Source organism: Salmo trutta, chromosome 13, assembly GCF_901001165.1.
Source record: "Salmo trutta chromosome 13, fSalTru1.1, whole genome shotgun sequence".
In the NCBI taxonomy this organism is placed as follows: domain Eukaryota; kingdom Metazoa; phylum Chordata; class Actinopteri; order Salmoniformes; family Salmonidae; genus Salmo; species Salmo trutta.
Window position 1 is genome coordinate 70,539,201 of NC_042969.1, and position 25,378 is coordinate 70,564,578.

The 25,378-nt window shown below is 41.8% G+C and overlaps 3 protein-coding genes across 6 annotated transcripts in view; 2 read left to right on the plus strand and 1 right to left on the minus strand.

The window, feature by feature from the left end:
- The first annotated feature begins 200 nt into the window (after positions 1 to 200).
- Positions 201 to 13,684, plus strand: LOC115206456 (beta-galactosidase-1-like protein 2). The gene is made up of 7 exons (XM_029773489.1): positions 201 to 1,146; positions 1,233 to 1,328; positions 1,905 to 2,013; positions 2,266 to 2,358; positions 2,562 to 2,643; positions 3,653 to 3,731; positions 13,240 to 13,684. The coding sequence occupies exons 1-6, from the start codon at positions 1,082 to 1,084 to the stop codon at positions 3,691 to 3,693; spliced, it is 486 nt and encodes a 161-aa protein (XP_029629349.1). The 5' UTR covers positions 201 to 1,081; the 3' UTR covers positions 3,694 to 3,731; positions 13,240 to 13,684.
- Positions 13,685 to 15,789: 2,105 nt separating this feature from the next.
- On the plus strand, positions 15,790 to 19,651 carry LOC115206457 (beta-galactosidase-1-like protein 2). Its single transcript, XM_029773490.1, has 5 exons — positions 15,790 to 16,692; positions 16,966 to 17,044; positions 17,216 to 17,303; positions 17,726 to 17,819; positions 18,543 to 19,651. Exons 1-5 carry the CDS (start codon positions 16,666 to 16,668, stop codon positions 18,642 to 18,644), a joined length of 390 nt encoding a protein of 129 aa, XP_029629350.1. The 5' UTR covers positions 15,790 to 16,665; the 3' UTR covers positions 18,645 to 19,651.
- Positions 19,558 to 25,378, minus strand: part of LOC115206455 (galactosylgalactosylxylosylprotein 3-beta-glucuronosyltransferase 1) — a 120,926-nt gene continuing 115,105 nt past the window's right edge. For all 4 annotated transcript variants that reach the window (XM_029773487.1, XM_029773484.1, XM_029773486.1 and 1 more), the window contains exons 6-8: positions 24,686 to 24,982; positions 23,039 to 23,145; positions 19,558 to 22,747 (exon numbers count right to left, since the gene is read on the minus strand). In XM_029773487.1, coding sequence (XP_029629347.1) covers positions 23,059 to 23,145; positions 24,686 to 24,982 — 384 coding nt within the window. In that variant the 3' untranslated portion in view covers positions 19,558 to 22,747; positions 23,039 to 23,058. The remainder of the gene's footprint in view (positions 22,748 to 23,038; positions 23,146 to 24,685; positions 24,983 to 25,378) is intronic.

A 25,378-nucleotide genomic window follows, 5' to 3' on the forward strand; every position in this document is an offset into this window, starting at 1 on the left:
CAAAGTTAGTCTACTCTGTTCTTAAAATATTATAGTTTTAAACAGAAAAATGTTTAACCGATGAGAAAATGTGCAGAAAAAAAGCCATCTCGTTCCATCTTCTCCCACTGCCGGCTAATGGGCTTTCTCTCAAGTGGGTGGAACCGCCAAGCGGATGCTTCACATTTATACATCCGGTGAAATAGCTGTCTCATTGTTCTGTCTGTGGTAAGACTTTATGGGCAGGTCTCGAGAGTACGTACAAAGTTATGTCCTATTTGTTTGTTTTTCCTCATGTTCATCTATTATAGGTAATGCTATTAAAGACCATTCATAATGACAAAATATTATCAGATTGTTAAATATTATTACACAGAAGAGGTAGGACTGCAAATGTGAGAAATGATATGCAATCAATTATTTTGATAGTCGAGTTAATACAAAGCCATTCCATATCTTTAATTTACCCCATCATGAACTTTCACCTGACTCACCTACTATGGACATTAACCTTTGTGTAGACAAACACATAGCTTGAATGTTGCCATTTGTTATGGCTCAGTTCAGCACTCGTTCCACAGTGCAACTGTGTGAACAATTGACTATGTACGTCTCACTCATATTCAAATATAGATTTGCATTCTTGTAAGACGAGGAGTAGCATGTAAGTAGCGTATGCTAAAAGCTTTGTTGATTTATCTAAATCTGTTGGGTGTGTATTGTATGCTTGTCACAAGAATTATAAGTACTTACCTACTCACCTTAGATTGCCATGGTCTAGTTCCTATGACTCCTATCTAGTCAAACTTTCTGGGTTGACCAGCAGTTTGTCTTTCTCTTCCAGCCAACACCCAGAGGTGAGAATGAGCCAGAAAGAGGGTCTGAGGGCCAACTCCTTTCAGTTCACTCTGGAGGGAGAGCCCTTTCACATCCTGGGGGGTTCTATCCACTACTTCCGCGTCCCCAGAGCCTACTGGGAGGACCGGCTGCTGAAGATGAGGGCCTGTGGGGTCAACACTCTCACCACATAGGGACACACAGAACACCTCATGTTCTCTTATACCGACACTCACTGCCGCTCTACTATGGAGAGATACTGAGAATGACTGCTTTATCTTTCAGATATGTGCCATGGAACCTTCATGAGCAAAAGAGAGGGGTTTTAAAGTAAGGAAGACATTTATATGATTTTGTGATAAATGTTTGATAAAGCTGTTGAGCTTTGTCTCTCTGCTTTTCTCTGTGTCTCTCAGGGCGTACACCAGCCTAGCAGCAGAGTTGGGGCTCTGGTTTATTCTGCGGGCAGGACCCTACATCTGTGCTGAGTGGGACTTAGGAGGGATGCCCAGGTTAGATGTTCCCAGATTTTAACATTTTAGCCCAAGTTGGTTTCAACTCCATGTTGGATAGGTCCCCCTATACGACATCTCATCCATTTTTCCTCATCAATTTTTGTGATGCTCTTTTCCACTGTGGTGTTATATCCCTCATTAACTAGTCATTTATTCAATCAGCTACATTGGTGTTTACAGTCAGGTCTCTGTAAAAGAGTTACAGTCCCACATTCCTTAGTAATGTGGATAAATAGAATTATAGATCTAAGGGGAAAACCAATATTTCTCACACAGAGAGAGAATGAAAACAGTTATTTCCTAAGCTTCCTCCTTCAATGAGAGTCATTTGACTGACTCTGATCATCATCTAAAATTGATTGAGGAAGGGTAATTGGTCCAGAAATATCCCAGTATGTACCACTAGGTTAACCAGATTATAGATATTTGGAAATCCATTAAACTCACACGGTTATGGAGCACATTAACAATCAATGCAGTCATTATGCATGAATGCCATCAGTGCAACCTGTATTTAAATGTAACTGCATACATTGTTGATAACATTAGAGTGAAGTATTGCTTTCTTCCTAGTTGGTTGCTGTGTGATCCAGACATGAAGTTGAGAACAACCTACCCAGATTTCACAGAAGCAGTTGACTCCTTCTTTGATCAACTCATTCCAAGAGTTGCACCATATCAGGTCATCCTTTCTCACTTTCTCACTACTCGTCCATTAATTGCTCTAGGGTTTCCATTTTTCCTGTTAATTTGTGAGTGACCACAATGTGACCGCATATGGTTGTTGATTATGGCTATCAAAATACAAAAATATTCTTAAAATGTGAAGCTTGGTGTTTTATCAATCCCAAAGGCTTTGAAAATATATGCTTGACTTATTCAGGAGTCGTTTGAAAGCTCTGCTCTTATTTGATTTATTATTTAAAACTCTAAGTACTCCAAGGGGGGCCCAATTATAGCAGTTCAAGTGGAGAACGAGTATGGCTCTTATGCAAAAGATGTTGAATACATGCCATACATAAAAGAGGTAAGACAGTGCAGTGCATCTGCTTTATTACACACAAACACACACACACACACACACACACACGTACACATACACACACGTACACATACACGCAAGCACACTCTGTGCACTTTATCTTGATTTCACTACAACTATTTGCATTTGCAATAGTAGGATATCTACTTGGAAATATGAGCATGATTGAAATTAGATCCTTATTCTAGGCACTGTTGTCCAGAGGGATCGAGGAGCTCCTCCTGACCTCAGATAACCAGGATGGGCTGAAGCACGGAGGAGTGAATGGAGGTATTGTACTGACTGGACAAACAGACAGACAGCTGCACTATAGTAGAGCCTCTGGCCCATCTGACACTGCAGTCTCTGCCTGAACTGTAGTTGGTATTCTCCCATAGCACAAGGGCTCTGTCTGTGCCAAGGACAGATGTGTGTGTGTGTCAGGCCGCTGCTGTTAGGCTTCATTAGAACTGCTCCTTGATTAATTCCCTTTCCACTTGAAGCCTAAACACAAAGGAGATCAATGAGATGAGGGAATGTGCTGTTTACCTAGATACAGATTAAGCTCGGGAGAAAACAAAGCAAAAATATGAACTGTTAAAATGCAAAGCAGTTTCCTGAGCATGGAAGTCACTGTAGCATCCCACTGGGCACACACTGGTTGACTCAACGTAGAGTACATACAGTAATTGCATAACATGCACAAATAAAATACAGCATGACAGTATCCCACTGGGCACAGACGTCAATTCGACCTCTATTCCACGTTGGTCATTTCAATGAAATGACGTTCAACCAACGTGGAATAGACGTCGAATTGAGCCCAGAGGGATTCAAGTATCTGGATGCAATTCAAGTGAGTGAATGTATTGACTTGTGTTCAGATGATTGTCTACTGATATTTATCATTAGATATATCCAGCTCCAGCTTTGTAATTGATCAGTTATTCAGTTTCATCTGACACCTGTAGATAAAACAGAGAATATTAGCTATTTAGTCTTAATCTGTGTAATAAATTGCTTTGAACCACAGTCTTGGGATGCCTATAGTCTGGGCACAGTTTTTCATAAGTTATCTGATCAGCAATCGGAAAGGATTACATGCATAGAAATAGCTATGCATAGAAATAGCTATGCATTTAATCCTATCCGATTGTCGAAATCCAATCAGATAATTCAAAAAAAAAGCACTGGGCCCTGATGTTCAAGGAGTAAATACTGTGTCTACAAGGAGTAACATATATTTTGTTTATTTGTACTTCTCTGTTGAACATTCCCCTTCCCATTCTTCTTGCCCCAGAAGTCCAAGATGGTGATGGAGTATTGGTCTGGGTGGTTTGACCTCTGGGGTGACCTTCACCATGTTTTTGCTGCTGAGGGTAAGTCATATTTTCTCAAGCAGTAGGATCTCTTTGCCACACCACATGAGTCACACTCAATAGATTGGTCACATGGTGCTTAGCATATGGTCAGTTCTCCTTTGTGGTATGTTTCTGTCAGAGATGAATATGCTTTCCATGTGTGCTTGTTTCCAAGCCAAGCATCATAAACCAGAGTTGGTCTTTATTCCCCCTAAAAATCAATTTTGATGCACGTAGTCAATTTCAGCTGAACCAAGCTGTCTGTATACTGTTTTATACTGTGTTATGCTTTTGTACTGGCCTTTAGTGTCTAGAACAGGGCTCTCCAACCCTGTTCCCGGTGAGCTACCGTCCTATAGTTTTCACTCCAACCCTAATCTAGCACACATGATTCTAATAATTAGCTGGTTGATAATCTAAACCAGGTTAGTTACAACTGGGGTTGGAGCGAAAACATACAGGAAGGTAGCTCTCCAGGAACAGGGTTGGACACCCCTGGTCTAGAACCTTAAAAATAAATGGAAACTGCAAAGCCCCTATTGTTAACCTACATGCATTGTATATGTGTGCAGCTTGTTAGATAAGAGCGACTCAGCCCCTGTCAGAAGGGAACAGTACAGTATGTGAAAGGGCCACTGACTAACCATTTAATACACACACACACACCAATCACATAACACTGTAGCCACTGCTAGCTTTGAGATATTTTGGCCATACATTACAAATTACATGATGGTGAAACCTTAAAAAAAGCTCAATTTTCAAGATCCTCTCATTAGACAATGCATCACTGCAGTAAATACTTGTCAGTCGTCACACAGCTTGGCACACAGTTGTAGATGTGTATTAATGTCATGTAGATTCTCCAGACCGACCTTATGTTGAACAACAGCCACTGATAACTCTGATCCTCAGGCCTGGTTTTGTCCTCCTTTCATTGCCATCAGCATCCACGTCTATCTCGCACACACAGGATGCTAATCAAGTCATGCTCTGTCACTCCATGCTTGTTATTCATTATCCTGCCGCCCTTGATTTAAATCAGTAAAGTCAGCTCAATTTGAATGTCTAATTAAACACGTCGTTATGTTCTATGACAGGGGTTCTCAAACTTTTTCACTCGGGGGTGGGGGGGGCCCTTCAGCATTGGAAATCATCACCCCCCCCCCCCGCGCGTGCACGCACCACACCTATTTCTATGGGCACTAGCACTGTTCATGACACAAACTGTTCACATCCCTCTTGTTGGCGGAGAAAACGTTGCAGGTTTTGAGCTTATTTCCTGAAATTCTACACATTTTGTCATTTAAAGCACATTTATCAATTTTTAACGCAAATTTTATTGCAATTCGACACATTTAGTAATGTATGTCTATTCAAGTGATATTTGAGTGACAAAAAAATTACAATATCTATTGGCAAAAAAAAGCAACAACAAAAAACATTAGCTTACTTGGGCTAGTTGATCTGGACATTTCTGAGAAGTTATAAATAGCTCTCTAAGGTATGCAATGACTAACAGGACAACATAAACTGATGATGCACCTTGTGCATTTGAGTATTATGACTTTCAAGAATAAGTTTAAAGCCGGACTGAGTTCCTTAAAAAAACACACCCCACAGTTTGGGAACAATATGTGCAATATGTGTAGCTAATCAGTATGGTGAAGGAGGTGATTTGGAATGGGGATCTGGTTGTCCCTACAATGAGTTATAGTTAAATGTAATAAGGTGTGGCGGGGTTTTAATCCATATTGCAATTGAACTGAATTTATGGGCAATAGAATGCTTGGAACGAGGTTGGTTGCTTGTCAAATGTTATCATACTTTTTGGTTTACATTGGGCTACCTGCCACAGCTCTTGTATATAGAGGTAGAGTTTATAGCAATGGATATGATACAGCTCTTACTCTGTCTCCATACCCACCAGTAGTGAGTTCTCATTTGTTACCCTCTGTTTGGCAGACATGGTTGCTATTGTGACCGAAATCCTGAAACAGGTTGCATCAATCAATCTCTACATGTTCCACGAAGGAACAAAGTTTGGCTTCATGAACAGGGCCTTTGCAATTGCCACACCCATGCCTAAGCCAATGGTAAAAAAATAAAAAATTTATGAAATGTATGCAATCACTACTGTAAGTTGCTCTGGATAAGAGCGTCTGCTAAAATGACTAAAATGTAAAAATGTAACAAGCTATGGTATATTCTATTTGCATCTTTATATTACTTGCTGTCCACTTGTTTTATAGTCAATGTGTTCTCATAGTTGACATTGTTATTTCGCTTTATTGAAACATAACTCTGATAAAAGGACTTTACACCAGCCAGTTATACAAGCAGGGTAATATACTGTCACTGTACTGTTAGTAAAGGCCAGTAGATGGTGCTGTCACTCCTCCACAGTGCTTGACCTCAGGCTGCATTTTAACACTCACTGCATAATTAATTCATCAGCTAATAAAATGCATGGGAAATGTAAATGAAAGACGGCATGATGGGTTTTATATCCTTTTTGCGACTGTTGACACTGTAATGACCTTGATCCTCAGAGGAGAATGACGTTGATGTCAAACATTCGTAACAGTGGCACATTGGCACCTGCTCTTTGACCTTCAAGTTTAACAGTAGTCTCTATTTACATTTTATTTCCTCGACTGCCTCTTGCCTCCATCCAAACTCCTGCAGCCGCATCTGTCAAGATAACCACAAAATATGTCTCCTGCTGGCTTGAGATGTTTGATAGGAGCAGAGAGAAACTCATCGGACACGGGAGGAGGTATCCCCGCCTCTCGCTCCTCGTGCCTCTTGCTGTTCTGATAGTGGCATTATCTTTTCAGATTACGATGCTCCATTATCTGAGGCAGGGGATTACACCACCAAGTACACTCTTCTGAGGAATGTATTGAGCCGCTACCACAGTGAGTGTCGCCGTGAGGGGCTCTTCTTTGTATCGCTCTCCAAAGTCACTTAGTAAGGCCCTATGGGGAACATTGAGTCTGTCTTGCCCAATCAGAGATGAGTACGTGTGAGATTGATGCTGGGTATGGTGGACCCGAGGACTATAGTACAGTAAGGATAGGAGGGGGAATCAGATTAACGGTTTAGGAACATCTCCCACCCATCAAACATACAGTCAGAACAATTTTACACGTATCCAGCCTAGGCTCCCGGTAAACTAATATCTTAACACGTTTGATCCTTACGTTGTGCAGTATGTAGAACAATGAGCATTGGCCTGGATGAGAGCAAGCACTAAAGCGTAGGAGAGTGCCTATGTTCTATTCAGCACCACATATACATTTCCTAATACTGTATTTAGATCCTACTTGATATCTGCTGTTTGGCTCTCAGCTCATGAGTCATGCATACCCTGTGTAAGTAGCCTTGCACGAGCCATGGCTTTTGCGAGCCGGCATGGCTCATAGGGGCAGGAGCCTATCTCCTGTTTCTATAGCATCAGGGACCTGAATGTACAAGTACACCTAATTCTGTATTTAGAACCCACTTGATATCTGCTATTGTTTGGCTCTCATCTCATATGAGTTTTGTGAGTAATGCGTAACCTGTGGTCACAGACAAAAACATTGTCCATAATAATTGTCCATGAATAGAAGGAAAATACTTTCAATTGAATATCTAACACTTGGTTTAATAACAATATTAAATAGTCTTGTTCTTCAAAAAGGACAATAGATGATGTCGGAACAAATCAAACTTTATTTGTCACATGCGCCGAATACAACAAGCGTAGACCTTACCGTGAAATGCTTACTTACAAGCCCTTAACCAACAGTGCAGTTCAAGAAGAGTTAAGAAAATATTTAACAAATAAACTAAAGTGAAAAAATTATAAAAATAATATAACAATAACGAGGCTATATACAGGGGGTACCGATACCGAGTCAGTGTGCGGGGGTACAGGTGAAGTGATTAGGCATAGATAATAAACAGCGAGGAGCAGCAGTGTACAAAACAATTGGAGGGGGGCAGGGTCAATGTAATAGTCCGGTGGCCATTTGATTAATTGTTGAGCCTTTTGGTCCTAGACTTACATTTACATTTTAGTCATTTAGCAGACGCTTTTATCCAGAGCGACTTACAGTAATGAATGCATACATTTCATGCATTTTTTTTCTTATTTTTTCCCCCGTACTGGTCCCCCGTGGGAATCGAACCCACAACCCTGGCATTGCAAACACCATGCTCTACCAACTGAGCCACACGGGACCGTGGTGCTCCGGTACCGCTTGCCGTGTGGTAGCAGAGAAAACAGTCTATGACTTGGGTGACTGGGGAATAGGTGTTGTCGTGCCCTCTTCACGAGTGTCTTTGTGTGTTTTGGACCATGATAATTTGATGATGTGGACACCAAGAAACTTAACTCTCGACCTGCTCCACTACAGCCCCGTTGATGTTATTGTGGGCCTGTTCGGCCCGCCTTTTCCTGTAGTCCACAATCAGCTCCTTTGTCTTGCTCACATTAAGGGAGAGGTTGTTGTCCTGGCACCACACTGCCAGGTCTCTGACCTCCTCCCTATAGGTTGTCTCATCGTTGTCGGTGATCAGGCCTACCACTGTTGTCTTTGCAAACTTAATGATAGTATTGAAGTCATGTTTGGCCACACAGTCGTGGATGAACAGGGAGTACAGGAGGGGACTAAGTACACACCCCTGAGGGGCCCCAGTATTGAGGATCAGCGTGGCAGACGTGTTGTTGCCTACCCTTACCACCTGGGGGAAGCCTGTCAGGAAGTCTAGGATCCAGCTGCAGAGGGAGGTGTTTAATCCCAAGGTCCTTAGCTTAGTGATGAGCTTCGTGGTCACTATGGTGTTGAATGCTGAGCTGTAGTCAATGAACAGCATTCTCAAATAGGTGTTCCTTTTGTCCAGGTGGGAAAGGGCAGTGTGGCGTGCGATTGAGATTGCGTCATCTGTGGATCTATTGGGGCGGTATTTGAATTGGAGTGGGTCTAGGACATCTGGGAGGATGCTGTTGATGTGATCCATGACCAGCCTTCAAAGCACTTAATGGCTACCGACATGAGTGCTATGGGGTTGTAATCATTTAGGCAGGTTACCTTCGCTTCCTTGGGCACAGGGACTAGGGTGGTCTGCTTGAAACATGTAGGTATTAGACTCGGTCAGGGAGAGGTTGAAAATGTCAGTGAAGACACTTGCCAATTGGTCAGCGCATGCTTTGAGTACACGTCCTGGTAATCCATCTAGCCCCGCGGCTTTGTGAATGTTGACCTGTTTAAAGGTCTAGCTCACATCGGCTATCGAGAGCATTATCATACAGTCATCAAGAACAGCTGGTGCTCTCGTGCATGCTTCAGTGTTGCTTGCCTTGAAGCGAGCATAAAAGGCATTTACCTCATATGGTAGGCTCGCGTCACTGGGCAGCTCACGTCTGGGTTTCCCTTTGTAGTCCGTAATAGTTTTCAAGCCCTGCCACATCCGACGAGCGTCAGAGCCCGTGTAGTAGGATTCAATCTTAATCCTGTATTGACGCTTTGCTTGTTTGATGGTTCGTCTGAGGGCATGGCGGGATTTGTTATAAGCGTCTGGATTAGTGTCCCACTTTCAGCTCTAGCCTATAGCTCGATGCCTGTATTCCATGGCTTCTGGTTGGGATATGTACGTACGGTCACTGTGGGGACGACGTCGTCGATGCATTTATTGATGAAGCCGATAACTGAGGTGGTATAGTCCTCAATGCCATTGGATGAATCCCGGAACATATTCCAGTCTGTGCTAGCAAAACAGTCCTGTAGCGTAACATCCACGTCATCTGACCACTTCCATATTGAGCGAGTCACTGGTACTTCCTGCTTTTAGTTTTTGCTTGTAAACAGGAATCAGGAGGCTAGAATTATGGTCAGATTTGCCAAATGGAGGGCGGGGGTGAGCTTGTATGCATCTCTGTGTGTGGACTAAAGGCGGTCTTGAGTATTTTTTTTTTCTCTGGTTGCATATGTTACATGCTGGTAAAAATTTGGTAAAACTTATTTAAGTTTGCCTGCATTTAAGTCCCCGGCCACTAGGAGCGCCACTTCTGGATGAGCATTTTCTTGTTTGCGTTTTGCCTTATACAGCTCGTTGAGTGTGGTCTTAGTGCCAGCATCGGTCTGTGGTGGTAAATAGACTGCTACGAATAATATAGATGAGAACTCTCTTGGTAGATAGTTTGGTCTACAGCTTATCATAAGGTACTCTACCTCAGGTGAGCAATACCTTGAGACTTCTTTAATATTTGACAGAGCAGTGGTTAAAAGCCAAGGTAATAAGATTTGATTATGCATGTGGCAGGCAGTCCAAATTGCACAACATTCTTTAAATTGAGCTAAATCTTAATTCACTTTTCCCAAAATACCAATCCACTGTAGAATCCAATAACATGAATGTTTCAAGTTTATATAACTGCAGCTGAAGATAACTTTGTCAGGCAGCTCACACAATATCAAACAACAGCAAGAGTGTGAAACTACAATTTGCTCCATAAAAATACTCTACTTGTAAACACAGAATGCCATTTCAGGGCTAGGTGATTTCTGCCACCCATTATCCACTTTTGAACATATTGGGAGGGGAGCACTTTCCACCAGTAACCCCGAGTGGCTGCAGGTTTCTCAGTGCTTCAACACCTTAAAGAGTGCTGGAGGACATCTCTTAGAAAGCAGCAACAATCACCTAAAACAGTTGGAAAAGGGAGGATGGGTATGATTGTGTGATGTAGTACCAGCTGCTGTCAAGCTCAGATACTTTCCCAGAAATGATCTTAAAAGCATGGGTTATTTCCTGAGTCAGATGTTTTCCACTTCTGTATTGATCTGGAGTTGTCATTTGTCACATACCACTTTTATGCAGAGGTCAAAATGATCATATGAAATGATTATGTTGTGACAAAAATAAATAGATGTAATTGTCTTGTAACTGATCATTTATATTGTTACCTAGCAACCGCTCAGTCTGAATAAACAGTTCATTTTCAATATATAGCTAACAGTTAGGGTCTCTATTTTAACAAACCTAACGCCATGGTAAATCTAAGGGCAGGCGGTAGCGCTATAGGTTCAGTGGTATTTTTGCTATTTTCACTATTACTATTATTGGCGCAGTTGCTGGCGTTGGCGCGAATGGGCTGAGTTTTGATGACTAAATAAGTTGTGTGTGTGTTGAGGCTTTGGCCCATTACTGGCCAATCAGAATGTGCTCCATGGCGAAATATGTGGTTGCTTCAAGTTGCATATCTACGGTATTTTATGTATTACCTTGGAATCAATTCCAATGTTAGTCCGTTATAGTTTGTTAAATGGCTTACAGAAACGAAATATCAAAATGTTGACCTATCTTTGCTAAATACGTTAACTGGAACCCATTTGCAGTCCACATTGTTCTAAGTAATTGCATGGCTTCAGTAGCATTCAAACTGATATAGAGGCTAGGCCCACTGTACATTGCATTTTGTCTGAGCATGGACATGCCAAACATTGTCAATAAGCAAGATTCATTTAATTATTGATTAGGCCTAAAAAGAGAACGAATAATTCGAATCAAATTCTAAACAAAACAAAACAACACGTTGTTATCAATAGATACACTTACAGGCAACACAATGTCTCCCTGTGGGCATATAATATTAAAACAACGCAGACTATGGAGAGTTTTACGCACATCCAAACTTTTCACAGGAGCTGGACAAAGATTCAATATAAAGAGAAAGGGGGAATGTCCACTCACCGTTAAACTGCCTCCAAATAGGCTTATTATTTATGAACATAATCAAAACCATTTTACAGATCACATCGCGTTCACACATCTCCAGAAGTTGCATTGTATGCGCACTACGGACGTTGTAACCATAAAACCAGGAAGGTGAATAATTCTAATAAGATTGTTTGTTTTTCGTAAAATTTTATTACAACTAATCTTTTTTATTTTAACAACAATAAATAAATACATGTAAAATGAATTGATATCATAAAATCGGCAGGATAAAAAGACACTCATTGCTGTTGAACCAGCAGTTATAGTAGTCCCAAGGGAGGGCTTGGGTTTTGAACATACTGTATGAAACGGAAAACAAACAATTGTTACATGTTACAGATAACTTCTAAATACGAGTTTCACCGGTATTTACCTGAGGTTCTCATCTCTCGTTTCCTGATGGGCATGAAAAGTAGCCTACATGGAGGGGGTTTTACGCATGTCCAAAACGGGACCTGCATGGCTAAAATAATGTGGGCCTGCCTACAATGCATAGATAAAAAGGGAATATCAGCTCAGTGTTTTACTACTCTCAAACTTTATATTTTAATAAAGCTTTGGTGATTAAGATTTATTTCCGAGTAGTCTCAGGCACTAGCGTATCTGGAAGGGGGGGGGGGCAGTGCCCCTGTGACAATAATTTTGGACCCCCTTGTGCCCCCCCTAAATGTGGAGTATGAAATCATTTTTACATCATTTTTTTTTACTATCGTTCTTTTTTTACATCCGTTATTAGACAGTGGCAACGCGGAACATGGTCTTTTTCCTGCTAATGCCTGCAATGCAGTGAAGAAAACAATATGACAACAATAATGTCTAATGTGACTGGCCCCTTTAACAGTACAACTGGCCCCAGCTTGGCCCCCCCAGTTGAAATGGTCTAGAACCGCCACTGGTCTCAGGAGCCAAAACCTTTATCGACAGTTGACTACTTCGCGATTGTATTGGGCAGGGAAAAAAAGCCTTAATTGAGAAGAGGGGAAGCTTTTTACCCAAATAAAACAAAATAGCGAAAAAGCATTAGTTTTTATGTTTCTAAATACTGTACGAAGTATACAGGCACCAAAAGCATATTCGACTACACTTGACACAGAGGCAGCCAATATCAGAGCCTTAAAGAAAGAGATGCAGGCTCTTAGAGATGGATGGGAGTCTCTCCTGTCTGAGGCAACACTGATTGCTACGCAAATTGATGTTCCACCTCAATTTAGCAAGGAACACAGCCGCCAGAGGAAAAGGAAGAGATTCCATGATGAGACCTCTCAAGAGGAGACAGCTCAGGACAGTGCAGCAACGGTGTTTCGGAACAGTGTTTTTTACTGCTATGGACAACATAAGTGACTTGGACACGAGGTTCCACACCACTGCAAAAATTGTTGAAGAATTTTCTGTTCTGAAAGTTGGTCAGATTAGTGAGGATAATGTCCCTTCTGTGTGCCAACCACTGATCATGAAGTATTCCAGAGACCTTACACCTGAGTTTCAAAATGAAGTAAGACACCTGAACACTGTATGCTGCAACTTTCCCCCCTAACTTGTCCCCTCTTGGTCTCCTGCATGCAATTTGTAAGATGCAGCTGCAAAGCATTTTTGTAGAAGTGTGCATTGCTTTACTTATATTTTGCACACCGCCTGTGACTGCTGGTGGTGAGAGAGCTTTTAGTAAGCTTAAACAGAAACTATTTTAGGTCCACTATGTCCCAGGACAGGCTTTGCAGTCTTGCCATTGTCACTAATGACCCTCCTCTGCCTGCAGGAGGAACCGCCCCTGCACTGCAGAGGAGGAGCCGTGACACCATGCTGTCCATTGAAAGTCAGTTAGCTAGAAAGCTGGACTTCAAAGACTTGATCAGTGACTTTGCTAGCTAGAAGGATTGTCACTGGGCTCTTGGTGAGTAAGGCTGGGCAAGGGCCAGTGATAACTGTTAAATGGCATGGCTATGGATATTAGATCACTATACACTTGATGCCCACAGGCTGAGAACAAGACTGAGAACAAGATATATCTCAAAGTAATGGCTGGATTGCCATAAAAATTGTTGTGCACAATCAAGACCCCGAGTGGAGGAAACCTATTGATTTGGTGACCACTTGACCTTTCCTCTAGCGCCACCTTCAGGCCTTTTCATTTCCATTTTGTTTTCCATTTCCACTTTTCCAGCTGCTTATTTTGTAGTTGGTATGTATACTTAGTTCAAAAATCTGCTGCTGATTTTATTTTGTTTGTTATATCATTCTATAGATGATAATGTTAATTTATTTTAATTGAGGAGTTTAATATATATTTAAGTTATATTTATTTTAAGTTATTCATTAATGTTAAGAGAATTTTCATTTCAAGAATTTTACCATTACAATTAGACTGTAAAAGGCCTTTAGCACATTTCTTATAGAGGGTATCAGTCTTGCATCAAATAGTGAATTCCACTGTATGCAGAATGTTGCATGCATGTCTGCACAGTGTTATATTTTCACAGCTCACTGTCAGTAAATATCAAACAGTAAATATTGGACTACAAAAGAGTTGCAAGCCTGCAAAGGTAGTTATTTAAAGCTTTGAGTGGGTCAATTGGGTTCTGGAGGTGTGTTGTTACAGCAATTGCGCAGGGTTGGTGTGGCCTGTTGTGGTGGGGCCCAACGTGATATCTTTTCAAGGGACCCAAAATCCCTGGCGACGCCCCTGCTCAGGTGAGAAGCTTCCTGAGGTTCCCTCTCTCCAGGCCAGGAGAGTGTATGAGCCTGTCATCATTCAGCAGCATCTTGGGAGAGCCTGCATCTATGGGAGAGCCTGCAGTTTACTGAGGTGAGCCGCTAGAATTGGTTGTATACTGTATCCCTAGAATTAGTTGTATACTGTATCACTAGAATTGGATGTATACTGTATCCCTAGACCTCCTTACATGCTCTCTTCATTTTTTATTTTGTGGGCAGATGCAGCAGCACGTCTGGTACTTGCTTAGACCATTAATTATTCACTAGCCGCTGCTGTAATTTTCTCCCTTCTGAGACAACAATTATTTTCACAACATCTAGATCCAGACACTTGTAGAAAAAATGTATTTCAGATTTATGGTAAATAGCTGTCTAAAAATAGAGCTTGACCTTTATATTAAACAGTCCCTTCAGAAAATGTTCATACCCCTTGACTTATTACACATTTTGTTGTGTTACAGCCTGAATTCAAAATTGATTTAAGTATATTATTTTTCTCACCCATCTACACACAAGAACCCGTAATGAGTTATTGTGTGTAGATGAGTGAGAAATCTTTTTTTTTTTTTTTTTTTTTTGCAAATTTATTGAAAATGTAATTTAGAAATATCAAATTTGCATAAGTATTCAGATGAGTTACACATTCCCATGTGTAACTCTGTGTTGTTGTTTTTGTCGCACTGCTTTGCTTTATCTTGGCCAGGTCGCAGTTGTAAATGAGAACTTGTTCTCAACTGGCCTACCTGGTTAAATAAAGGTGGGGGAAAAAAACCTGAGTCAGTACTTTGTAGAAGCAGTTTTGGTGGCGATTACAGCTTTGAGTCATCTTTGGTATGTCAGTATCAGCTTTGTGCACATCTGGATTTGGGGATTTTCTCCCATTCTTCCTTGCAGAGTTTCTCAAGCTCTGTTAAGTGCAATCGGGAGTGGTGTGAACAGCAATCTTCAAGTCTTTCCACAGATTTTCAATGGGATTCAATTCTGGGCTTTGGCTGGGCCACTCAAGGACTTTCCCATTCTTGTTCTGAAGCCATTTCAGTGTTGCTTTAGCTGTATGCTTGGGGTCATTGTCCTGTTGAATGTAAATCTTCGCCCCAGTTTAAGGTTGTTTACACTCTGAAACAGGTTCTCATCACGGATGTGCCTGTATTTGGCTCCATTCATTGTTCCCTCTGCCCTTACGAGTCTCCCAGTCCCTGCCACTGAAAAGCATCCCCATAGAATGATGCTGCCACCACGGTGCTTCACGGTAGGGATGGTGTTAGACGGGTGATGAGCTGTACCTGGTTTTCTCCAAACATAGCTCTTTACATTCAGGCCAAATAGTAATTTTTTTTATCTGATCAGACAATATAATCTTTTGCCTTATGCTCAGAGTATTTCACGTGCTTATTTGCAAACTCCAGGCTTGCTGTCATGTGCCTTTTTCTCAAGAGTGGCTTCCGTCTGGCCACTCTCCCATAAAGCCCAGATTCTTGAAGTGCTGTTGAGACTGTTGTCCTTCTGGCAGGTTCTTCCATCTCTGCCATGGAACTCTGTAGTTCTGTCAGAGTGTTCATTGGGTTCTTGGTCACCTCCCTGACCAAGGTCCTTCTTGCTCGGTTGCTCAGTTTGGTCAGACGGCCAGCTCTGGGTAGTTCCATATTTTTCTATTTCCCAATGATGGACACCACTGTGCTCTTAGAAACCTTCAACACTAGAAATTGTTTTATACCCTTCCCCAGATAGATGCCTCATCACGTAGATCGGAGATCTACGGACAGTTCCTTGGAATGTTGTTGTTGTTTTGTCTGCTGTAGCCCTTGAAGTCAGAAACCAGTCAACATGGAGAACCTTCCTGTCAACAATAACAATGGTCAGTCCTATGACTACACTTGATATGAGACCACCATCAGCAGCGGAGGCCTTCTGAACTCCAGGAACAATGTTCGAGACAGAGCCCTGGTGAGTACAGACACACAGCTACATTAAATTATTACATCATGTAATTATGTCATGATATTAGAAAATGTCAAGTACCCTATGATGCACACGCTGTCAGTAAATTATTTCTACTAATAAACTTGTCTTGTCTTCTAGGTGTTTGTGGACTAACTCTTTGTTGGAGTTCTGACTATAAGACGCTGGAGTTTGCACTGCCTGATGGGAAGGTGTAGTGATAGTGTGTTTCGGGCGACAGGTAGTCTAGTGGTTATAGTGTTGGGCCAGTAACCGAAAGGTCACTGGTTTCGAATACCTGAGCTGACAAGGTGAAAAATCTGATGTGCCCTTGAGCAAGGCAATTATCCCTAATTTGCTCAAGGGGCACCGTGCTACTATGGCTGTCTCTGTAAAACAACCCCTTTCACTGGTGTATGTGACAATAACACATTATTTTGTTCTATTCAGTCTATAGGTGTGCTGCTGAGTTGCTTTCTAAACTGGCTAGTTTATATTCAACACCACATGATAGAGGGGAAAGCTTCTGGTGATGCTGATAAATGCGTTTGTTACTAAGGTGCCAGGATTAAGCCAACAGAAAGTTTTCAGACAAATGTTGTTCTAACAAAGAGGAATCGCAATCACTAACTTTGCACCTGCCTGTTATTGGAAAACAAGTCCATGCTGCTTACCCTATCGCACAGCAGCAGATTGGACTTGATCAATTATTATCTTCAGTTCAACTGAAAGCCACGTTTCCTCTATTGTCTCTAGTTAGTCTACTTTGCATTGTGGACTGTAGATAGTACGTCCAATTGTTTCCACATCTTTTATGCACTTTCCATTGAAGGGGGAGAGGACATTGAGTTTACTTGTGGAGAACTCTGGGAGAGTGAACTGTGGTAGACTCCTAGATCAACAGCGTAAAGGTAATTCGATAGTTTTACCTACTGTATCTGGGTCAGTGATAGCCTTGTTGTTGTATAACTAGACACATCTATTGGTAAATCCTTTCAGAATAGGTGCTCAAAAGCAGCTAATTAACCACTGAATGTAGAAAATCAAAGACCACCTTATTTCAGCCTTGGCTTATTTTTAAGGTCTTGTCGGAGACATTGAGTGGAACAATACCCCGCTACGAGGCTTTATCATTCATAGTCTGGATATGAAGCCTGGCTTTGTAAATAGGTTTGTACTGATCATGAACATCTTTCAATTTCCGTCCCCATGTTTATTTGTTCTGTTCTGAGTCTGTCATTGCTCCTGCCTAGCTCGGATTCTGTTGATTATCTTCTTGGTTCTCGCTGAGCGTAGAATTACAATGCCAGATTGCAGAAATAACAGATTTTTCATGTGGTTTCCCACTACCATGTTAAAAACCCATTATAATCAGCTGGGAAATTAGCGCTGTCTTGAAAATGCTTGCCCACTAAGAACAACACTACATCCAAAGATCAGAAGTGGAATAAAACCATTTATATATCCACGACTGAAGTCATGCCATTGTACACTCTCACAAATGATCTCGTTACATTAATAAATATGATGAGGGATCATATTAGTCAGTGATTTCCTGTGTTATAATAGGGTGATCTCCTCCCATGTTTCAGACTGAGTGCAGCAAGCCAGTGGAACTTCCCAGGGTTCTTCCAGGGCATGCTGTATGTGGGCGGCCATCCCAGAGACACCTTCATCAGACTGCCTGTGAGTAAAGCAGCCCAACATGGTCTGTGCTTATGAAAGAGAGCCCCACCTGTCCATACTTTTTATTGATGTGTAGTATAGTAGGCCTATCTGGTTTATCGATAGCTAGTGTAGTAGGCATATCACACGTCAGACCAACATAGTGATTAAAGAAGGTTCTAGAGAAACTCTAAACTCTGACATGCTGACCAGACCGCTCACGCACGCACTAATTTTGTCCACCCACACGCAGGTTGAAATATCAAAACGAACTCTGAACCAACTATATTAATTTGGGGACAGGTTGAAAAGCATTAAACATTGACAATTTAGCTGGCTATTTTGCTGTTGCTAGCTAATTTATCCTGGTATATAAACATTAGGATGTTATTTTACCTGAAATGCACAGGGTCCTCTACTCCGACAATTATTCCACAGATACAAGGGTAAACCGAATTCGTTGCTAGTAATCTCTCCTCCTTCAGTCTTCTTCTTCTTCTGTGGACTTTATATGGTGGTTGACAAACATCTTTAAGGTGCATTACCAGAACCAGCTGGATTAGAATGTGGACCTCAGTTAATCTTTCAATCATGCTCCTAAAAACCAATGAGGAGATGGCACGTGGGTATATGCTCCTAAAATCCAATGAGGAGATGGGAGAGGCGGGACTTGCAGTTCATCAAGCGTTACAAATAGAACCAAGTTCTATTTTAGCCACTGATTACAGTGAATTCCATTCATAGGGCTGGAGTAAAGGAGTGGTCTTTATCAACTGGGCAGGATCTTTGACGCCACTGGTCCATCGGTCTCCAGCAAACCCTCTACCTCCCTGGACCTTGGCTTAACTGAGGAAACAATCAGATACTGATGCCGTAACTGTTACTGCCTTTCTGTCTAACTAGTTCTCTGGAAAAACACCCCACACAGGATTTCACTCAGATGCCTCTGAGTGTTAGTAGTTAGTCAATAGTTTTGATATACAGCTACAGCGGCTGGGCCACCCCGTGGGTTTGATGATATTGAACTTGGTAGTGCTTTGCGGGAATAGTCCTCAGGCGACTTCTCTTCCCTCTGAACGTGTTGGTTCCACGCCTCGGCTGTATTGACCTCTGCTGTGTTTCAAATCCTTTTGTTGATCTCAGGTCATTGTGTTTGAGGAGCAAGAAGCTGATGGTAAAATCCAATTCGCCAGCAAGCCTGACCTTGGAATGACTGTTGACGTATAGTGAGGATGGCCTAGTGGAATGGAGGTATGGTTAGGAGTTCCATCCTCTCACATTTTCACACTCTGCCTGCCATCAGGGACCAAGCTAGATAGCTACTCAGAATCGATGCACATCACTGCACATGGCATTTATTTCCTGTCGGGAAACCCCACCCTCTGAATGATCCAGACTAATAAAGCATTCTACTAGAGCTTGTAAATGTAACTGAGCCTTCATTATATATGATGGGCCACTGCAATATCTGTACTGCAATATCTGTTTTTTACTTGTTGTTTGTGCATTACCATTCCATATGTGTATTGTGAGAATTGTGTCAGAGATACTAATTTGGAGATTTCAGGTATTTTAATGTATAGGTTTTTGTCCGGATTCAAGGACACATCTACTTGACACTGTATTTCTTTGAATGGACAATTAAAACAAATACACAGATTGTTCTTTTGAGATTAACCAATGATGTGTGATGGTGAATTAAACTGAACCATCAGTGCAGTGGATACTCTCAAATACAAAGACATTTGTCAAGTACTGCACTTTTCAGTTGTTTATTTTTCTTGATAAATGCCATATGGTATCTCTGAGATGGAGTCTTGAGGAGAAATGAACAACCTTTAGAGTTACATGCAGAAGAAGTGATTCACACAAGGATGGAAGATGACTGTGGATCAAAGTAGGTAAAGGAAGGGGAGGAAATAGTGATTTGCCCTAAGAAAGCATTTAGGGCCTAGTATGAGCCATCACCTTTGTTACATTATGTATGTACCACTACGAAGCTAAACACTGGATAAGGCTGTTCCATTACATTAAAGCCGTTTCTGATGGTCGGAACAGTATCGCTCGTTGATCGAACTGTGAGAGTGTGAGAAAGCCAGGGATGGAAGGAGAAGTTTGAGTTTTGTACCATCAGAGTACTACAGCTAACTTATGATTATGTATGTGATTACAACAGTGTAGGCGCAAGCTCCAGTAAATATCCAAGAGTTGAAATTGCACTTTCATTATGTATAACTCATGTCCTAGTGTTTTCTGGGTTCATCTCTGCAGGGGTCTCTAGACAGGCCCAAACATTTTTCCTAAAATCACATTATGGAACACAATCAATTCTAAGAACGGTAATTGAAAATGAAGGCTATTGATGGCAATTGAAGTCAGAGCAATACAGAAATAATGGTAAGTAATAAAATGTTGTGTCTCAGTTGTTTGGTGTTGCCCACAAACTTAAATGTAACCTCAGAGCTTGTCTGTGTGTGGTTTCTGAACCTCAGTGGCTAAGAGGCAGCGATGAGAAAAGGGGGTGGGGGCAAACATGGACAAAGAAATGTTCAATTATAATTCAATTTGACAAGAGGACATTCATACTTCAGATAAATACATAAATAAATATATTAATTTAGATTTTCGCATAAATAGACAGACTTCACTTGACATTTTGGAGAATGGAAACAGACCAGAAGACATTGATTCTTTCCTAATGATCTTAATGGTACTGCTGTGCAATCCAAAGCCTAAAGATGAGGTCAACATGAACGTTAACAGCCACACACATTGTTTGATCTCAAAACATTCAGTTTGACTTCCTCAATGAAACAATACTATTGAATAGAAATGATCAGAAATGACATGTTGGTATGTCCACTTGACCTGATGGGGGAGCATATTTTTGGGGGAGCCATATCCGATGGGGGAACAGTACCTGATGGGAAAATCGTATCTGATCTCATACTACTTTGGATAAGTTAATAGGCCGTAACTATCCTGGTCATTGATCTTCCTTTTTCATAGTTTGCCATTAGTGTCTTCCCCTACATTTGAGGTATAACTGAAGGATCCATGAAGAAATTGAAACGGACATGAAACCTTAATACTGTAGCTAAAGGTGTAGCTGAGCATGATACCAATTAAATTGTGCTTGTCATTAAGTTTTGCCTGCTATTGCCAAGAATTGTCACAAAACTAACTTCAACCCGTATATGGTACAGTTTTGTAAGGGCAAGAAACTAGGATTGAGAATTCATGGATAGAATGGTGTTGCAGACTGGGGTTCTAGCATTGGGTATCTTGCTAGTAGTTGTCCAAAGCAGAGGATCTTCTTCTAGTTTTCATGTTTTTTTATATTTGATTTGCCTTCTTACTCGCCTAAAGTTCATAGACCCATTAATGAAGGACGGTTGTTTCTTGGAAACATTTTAGCAGGATTCTGTCTACCTCTGATGAAACTGAGGTTAAGTATTCAGCAACATTTCTACACTGCACTGGGCTTATAGATGTAGCGCAAATATCTAACTTACGTAGGCAATACGCACAGTGAACCTGGATACTTGCGCAGATTTTACTGTATATCTCGACTTGTACTGTCAGTGCCTTTAGCTTGGATAAAGTCAATTGCTTTATTTTATCCTACTCTACTAGTTAGCTACTGTGGTTATATAAACCAGCATACTATATGGCCATCTGCCAAAGTGCTCATCATTGGGTAATGTGAATACTGTAACATGGTTACAACGTTAGGTTTAACCCAACTTGGTGATGTGCCGTTATACTGTCCATGTCATGTGATGGAAAAACAGGAGAGAACATGTGCTATGCCAGTTGTCATACAGTGAGGTGTTATTGGCAATGCCTAAGTAAATTCTTAGTTTTAATTTTTACATTTATATAAATACAGTAGTTACATTTTATCTAAGAGGACCTTACTATGAGTCCTCTAATTGTTCCTGTGTTAAATTAGTATGTACACGTGTTACCACTTAGGAACACAGTCACTGGTGCTTTTAAGTGTTAAATTAAGTTTTGGGATGTTGACCTGTAATATTGTGTGCCTCCCAAGCATTAGGAGCCCATCTTGATGTCAGTTATTTCAAGTGAATAGCTTCAGTACACACTGAATTACATGTCTGAGAATGACACTGAAAATGGATGGTGCCACATCTTTAGCTTTCAAAATGGAGGCAAGAGTCAAGCCAATAGTATTGAACTAGCAAGAAAATGTATGTAAACACCAAAAACAAACAAATTAAATAAAAGCAGACCGTTTTAGTTATACAAAAAGGACATTCCTTCCCTTTTTGAACTTTCAGTGTTTGCTGAAAGTAGAATTGATCTTCTGAGAGATGACTTGTTCGGATTCTCCATTATTGTTCGGTCTGAAGACGTGGAGGACATTTCAGTACATGTCTATTAAAGGTGTCCAGGGGCTCAGTGTTCAATCAGATCCTCCAGTCTCTTATAGACCCTACTAAGATATCAGGATCTCATCCCCTGCCCTGTAGATCCACGTCTATAGAGGGAAAGACAATGGATATCTCATTAGCCTGTTCAGGCCAGTAATGTTCCATCTCATTGGCTGCCTAACTCCCTCTCTCCCTGCAATGTTTGTGTTGTGCTGTCTCGTGTTAGGACACTACAGACGCAGTATGGTACCATGCAGGTTCCGAGAGCATCGATCTCCCGTTGATCCTTAATGACTCAGCTCTCACCGTCTGCTTGATGTTGGTGCTGCTAGCAACATTTAACCTGATAAATATTGCCATCTTGAACTAATCTGTGCTTTAATATGATACATTTGTACTGTTTTAATCCCAATATTAAAAGTGTTTAGTTTCAGTCAAGGGGATTAGGATTTTGCCCCCGAGGCAGTCTTTTCTGAGATGATTAAGACATGAACACTGATTGCACTGGGAGATGGCCTCTTTTTCTTCTCAGGGTCCATATTAGACAACCACCTGGAACAGAGAGTAGGGACTCACTGAGAAATTACACACATTCATAATTAAGTCAATTTGCAGTACAGATCAATTGGATGTAATAACGCTTACAGTTATTGGTGACCTTCTTAGCTCAAAAATGTGGGTGTCTGTAAAAGCAATGGATAAGTCAAACAATATCCCGAAATGTGCTTATCATTGGGACGCTTACCATTTTCCTGTTCGCCAGAGGTCCTAAAAATATTTTTTTTTATAAATGAGTAAAATAAGTCTGAGATGTGACCTCATTTCAATAATTTCTCACTTTACCATTGCCCGTGGAGACAACGTCAAATCTCCACATTGGGGTCTGTAAATCCTTTTTTCCCCTCATTTACAAGGACAGGTTTTTCCGTCCTAGTGTGCCAAACGAGAATCTGTAGAGAAATATCAGAGAAAAGAATCAGCATCAGGCAGCACTCTCCTGATCCCATTCACTCCTCCTCTCTCCTGATCCCATTCACTCCTCCTCTCTCCTGATCCCATTCACTCCTCCTCTCTCCTGATCCCATTCACTCCTCCTCTCTCCTGATCCCATTCACTCCTCCTCTCTCCTGATCCCATTCACTCCTCCTCTCTCCTCTCCTCTTCGCACGGCACCCCGTCTCTCCTCAGTTTAGAGCTGAGCTGATGGAAATGCCACAAAGTGCTACCCCATTTTTGTAGATTTTAAGTGTTTCTGCTAAGTTTCCTCTTGTCTATCTCTCTTTCTTTGTCTCTCTCTGTCTATGTGTGTGTGTTAACTATGTTTCCTTTACTGGGGCGATGCGAATGATGGGGAGGCCCACAGAGACAGCTTGCCTATGTTCTTGAAGTCTGAGCACAACAAAGGAAACTAATCCGGTAATGTTCTTCTACTCCCATATATAGCAACAAGAGCAGTACAGATGGTACAATACGAAACCTATCTGTAAGAATGTACTCCGGCGTGTCAGCTCAACATTATATGATAGTGAATAGAGAGTGCCCCCGTAGTGATTTAAAAAAAATGTATCTTCTTTTTGGCTCTTTGTATGTGATGCAGCTCAGTTCTTTTGGGTGTGTCATGTGCCGGTAACTATAGCCCCAATCAAGCCTTTGGAGTGGGATGAATTGGCCCTGGAGAATGGACACACATCCAGGAGATTGATGGTGGAAAAGAATCGACGTATAGAGCTAATTTTCTTCCCCTCAGTCTCTGAGTAGCCCTACCTTTCATCTCCTTCACTTCAGTAATGAATTATGCATGAGGTGGGTTTGAGCTGCCTCCACCAGAAGCCAACTCCCACTTTACCCAGGTGTAGATGAGGTTAATAGTCACACTGGCGTCTGAAGAGGTAGATTATAAGGAGGAGAGGTGCCGGAGCACGGCTCATCCCCCATCCCTCTCCCTGTGCATATCTGGGCTGAATGCATGCTTGGACGCCCCCCGCTCCACCCCCCCCTTTTCATCTACTCCCCTCCAGGAGTCCTGAATATAATCAGGCTGAATATCCCATCCTGTGAGTGTGAGTGGTGGTGAGCTAAGGTCCCTGTCCGACTCCTCTCTGCCCAGGGAGAGGCTTAGCGGCTGGGTCTAGGGCCAGGGCCAGACAGGGAACAGCCAGGCCGGAGATGAAGTGGGTATGAAACACCACACTGTGCCCTGAAGCCTTTTACAATCACACCCACTATGTGTGGGGAGCCTGCCAGTAACCTAATGGATCCGCTGATGTTTTTAGCACCTGGTTATATATATAAAGTTGTTTTGGAAAGAGTGAACTTGCCACGGCCTCTGCACTAAGGTTGGATCCACCAGAGGATCATCAGAGTATGGATTTCTAATTTGCCTGACATTATATAAAATACCAATAGATAAAATGAGGATATTCTGGTGTAAAATTAGAGTATAACATGTAAAAAGAAAGCATCTATTTTGCTCTATCTGCGGTGCATTACCTTAGTGCAATTAGCTGCTTTGGGCTCTAGGTCGTTGAGTGTGACCAGCTCTCGGAGCAGGCTGCTCTCCTGGTAGCCTCCCTTCACTCCCCGCAGCTTGAAGTAGGCCTGGGGCTTGAAGAGGATGAGCCGCAGGTTGATGGCAAAGCCTGCCATGTCGATGGCAAAGGGCCGGTGAGGGTCGAATACAGTCTTCCAGCCGTACACCTTGCCCGCTGCGTTGACCTTGGGCGACTCGTAGCGCAGACCACCAACGAAGGCCACGGGCCATACAGATACCTTCCTTGTTGACCTCATCTGGATGGAGAAGAAGAGAGGACAGAGAGAGTTAAGCATATTTGCGCTGTTTGTATTTTTAATTAACAGGATCAGTGTATCAGTGTCTATACCAGATGTGCCAACAAAGCAAAATACATTCATTGTAGTTTTCATTGCAAATAATGATATAAATAGAGTCAGAGAAGCTGAAATATACAGTGTGTATGTTGCATGTATCACAGGAGCCTTGTAGGGCCACCGTGATGGACCCAGCCTAAGAAGAGTAAACATGGACAGAGCTAAGTGGGTTTGAGGACCAGGGCCATTATACAGAGTGGATGGGAGTAGAAGAGCAGGTTGGTTGAGGAGATGCTTGAAAGGTGCCGAGCCTCTTCCGTTCCTCAGGCTCAGGTTTGTCCTTTAATCTTCCAGCAT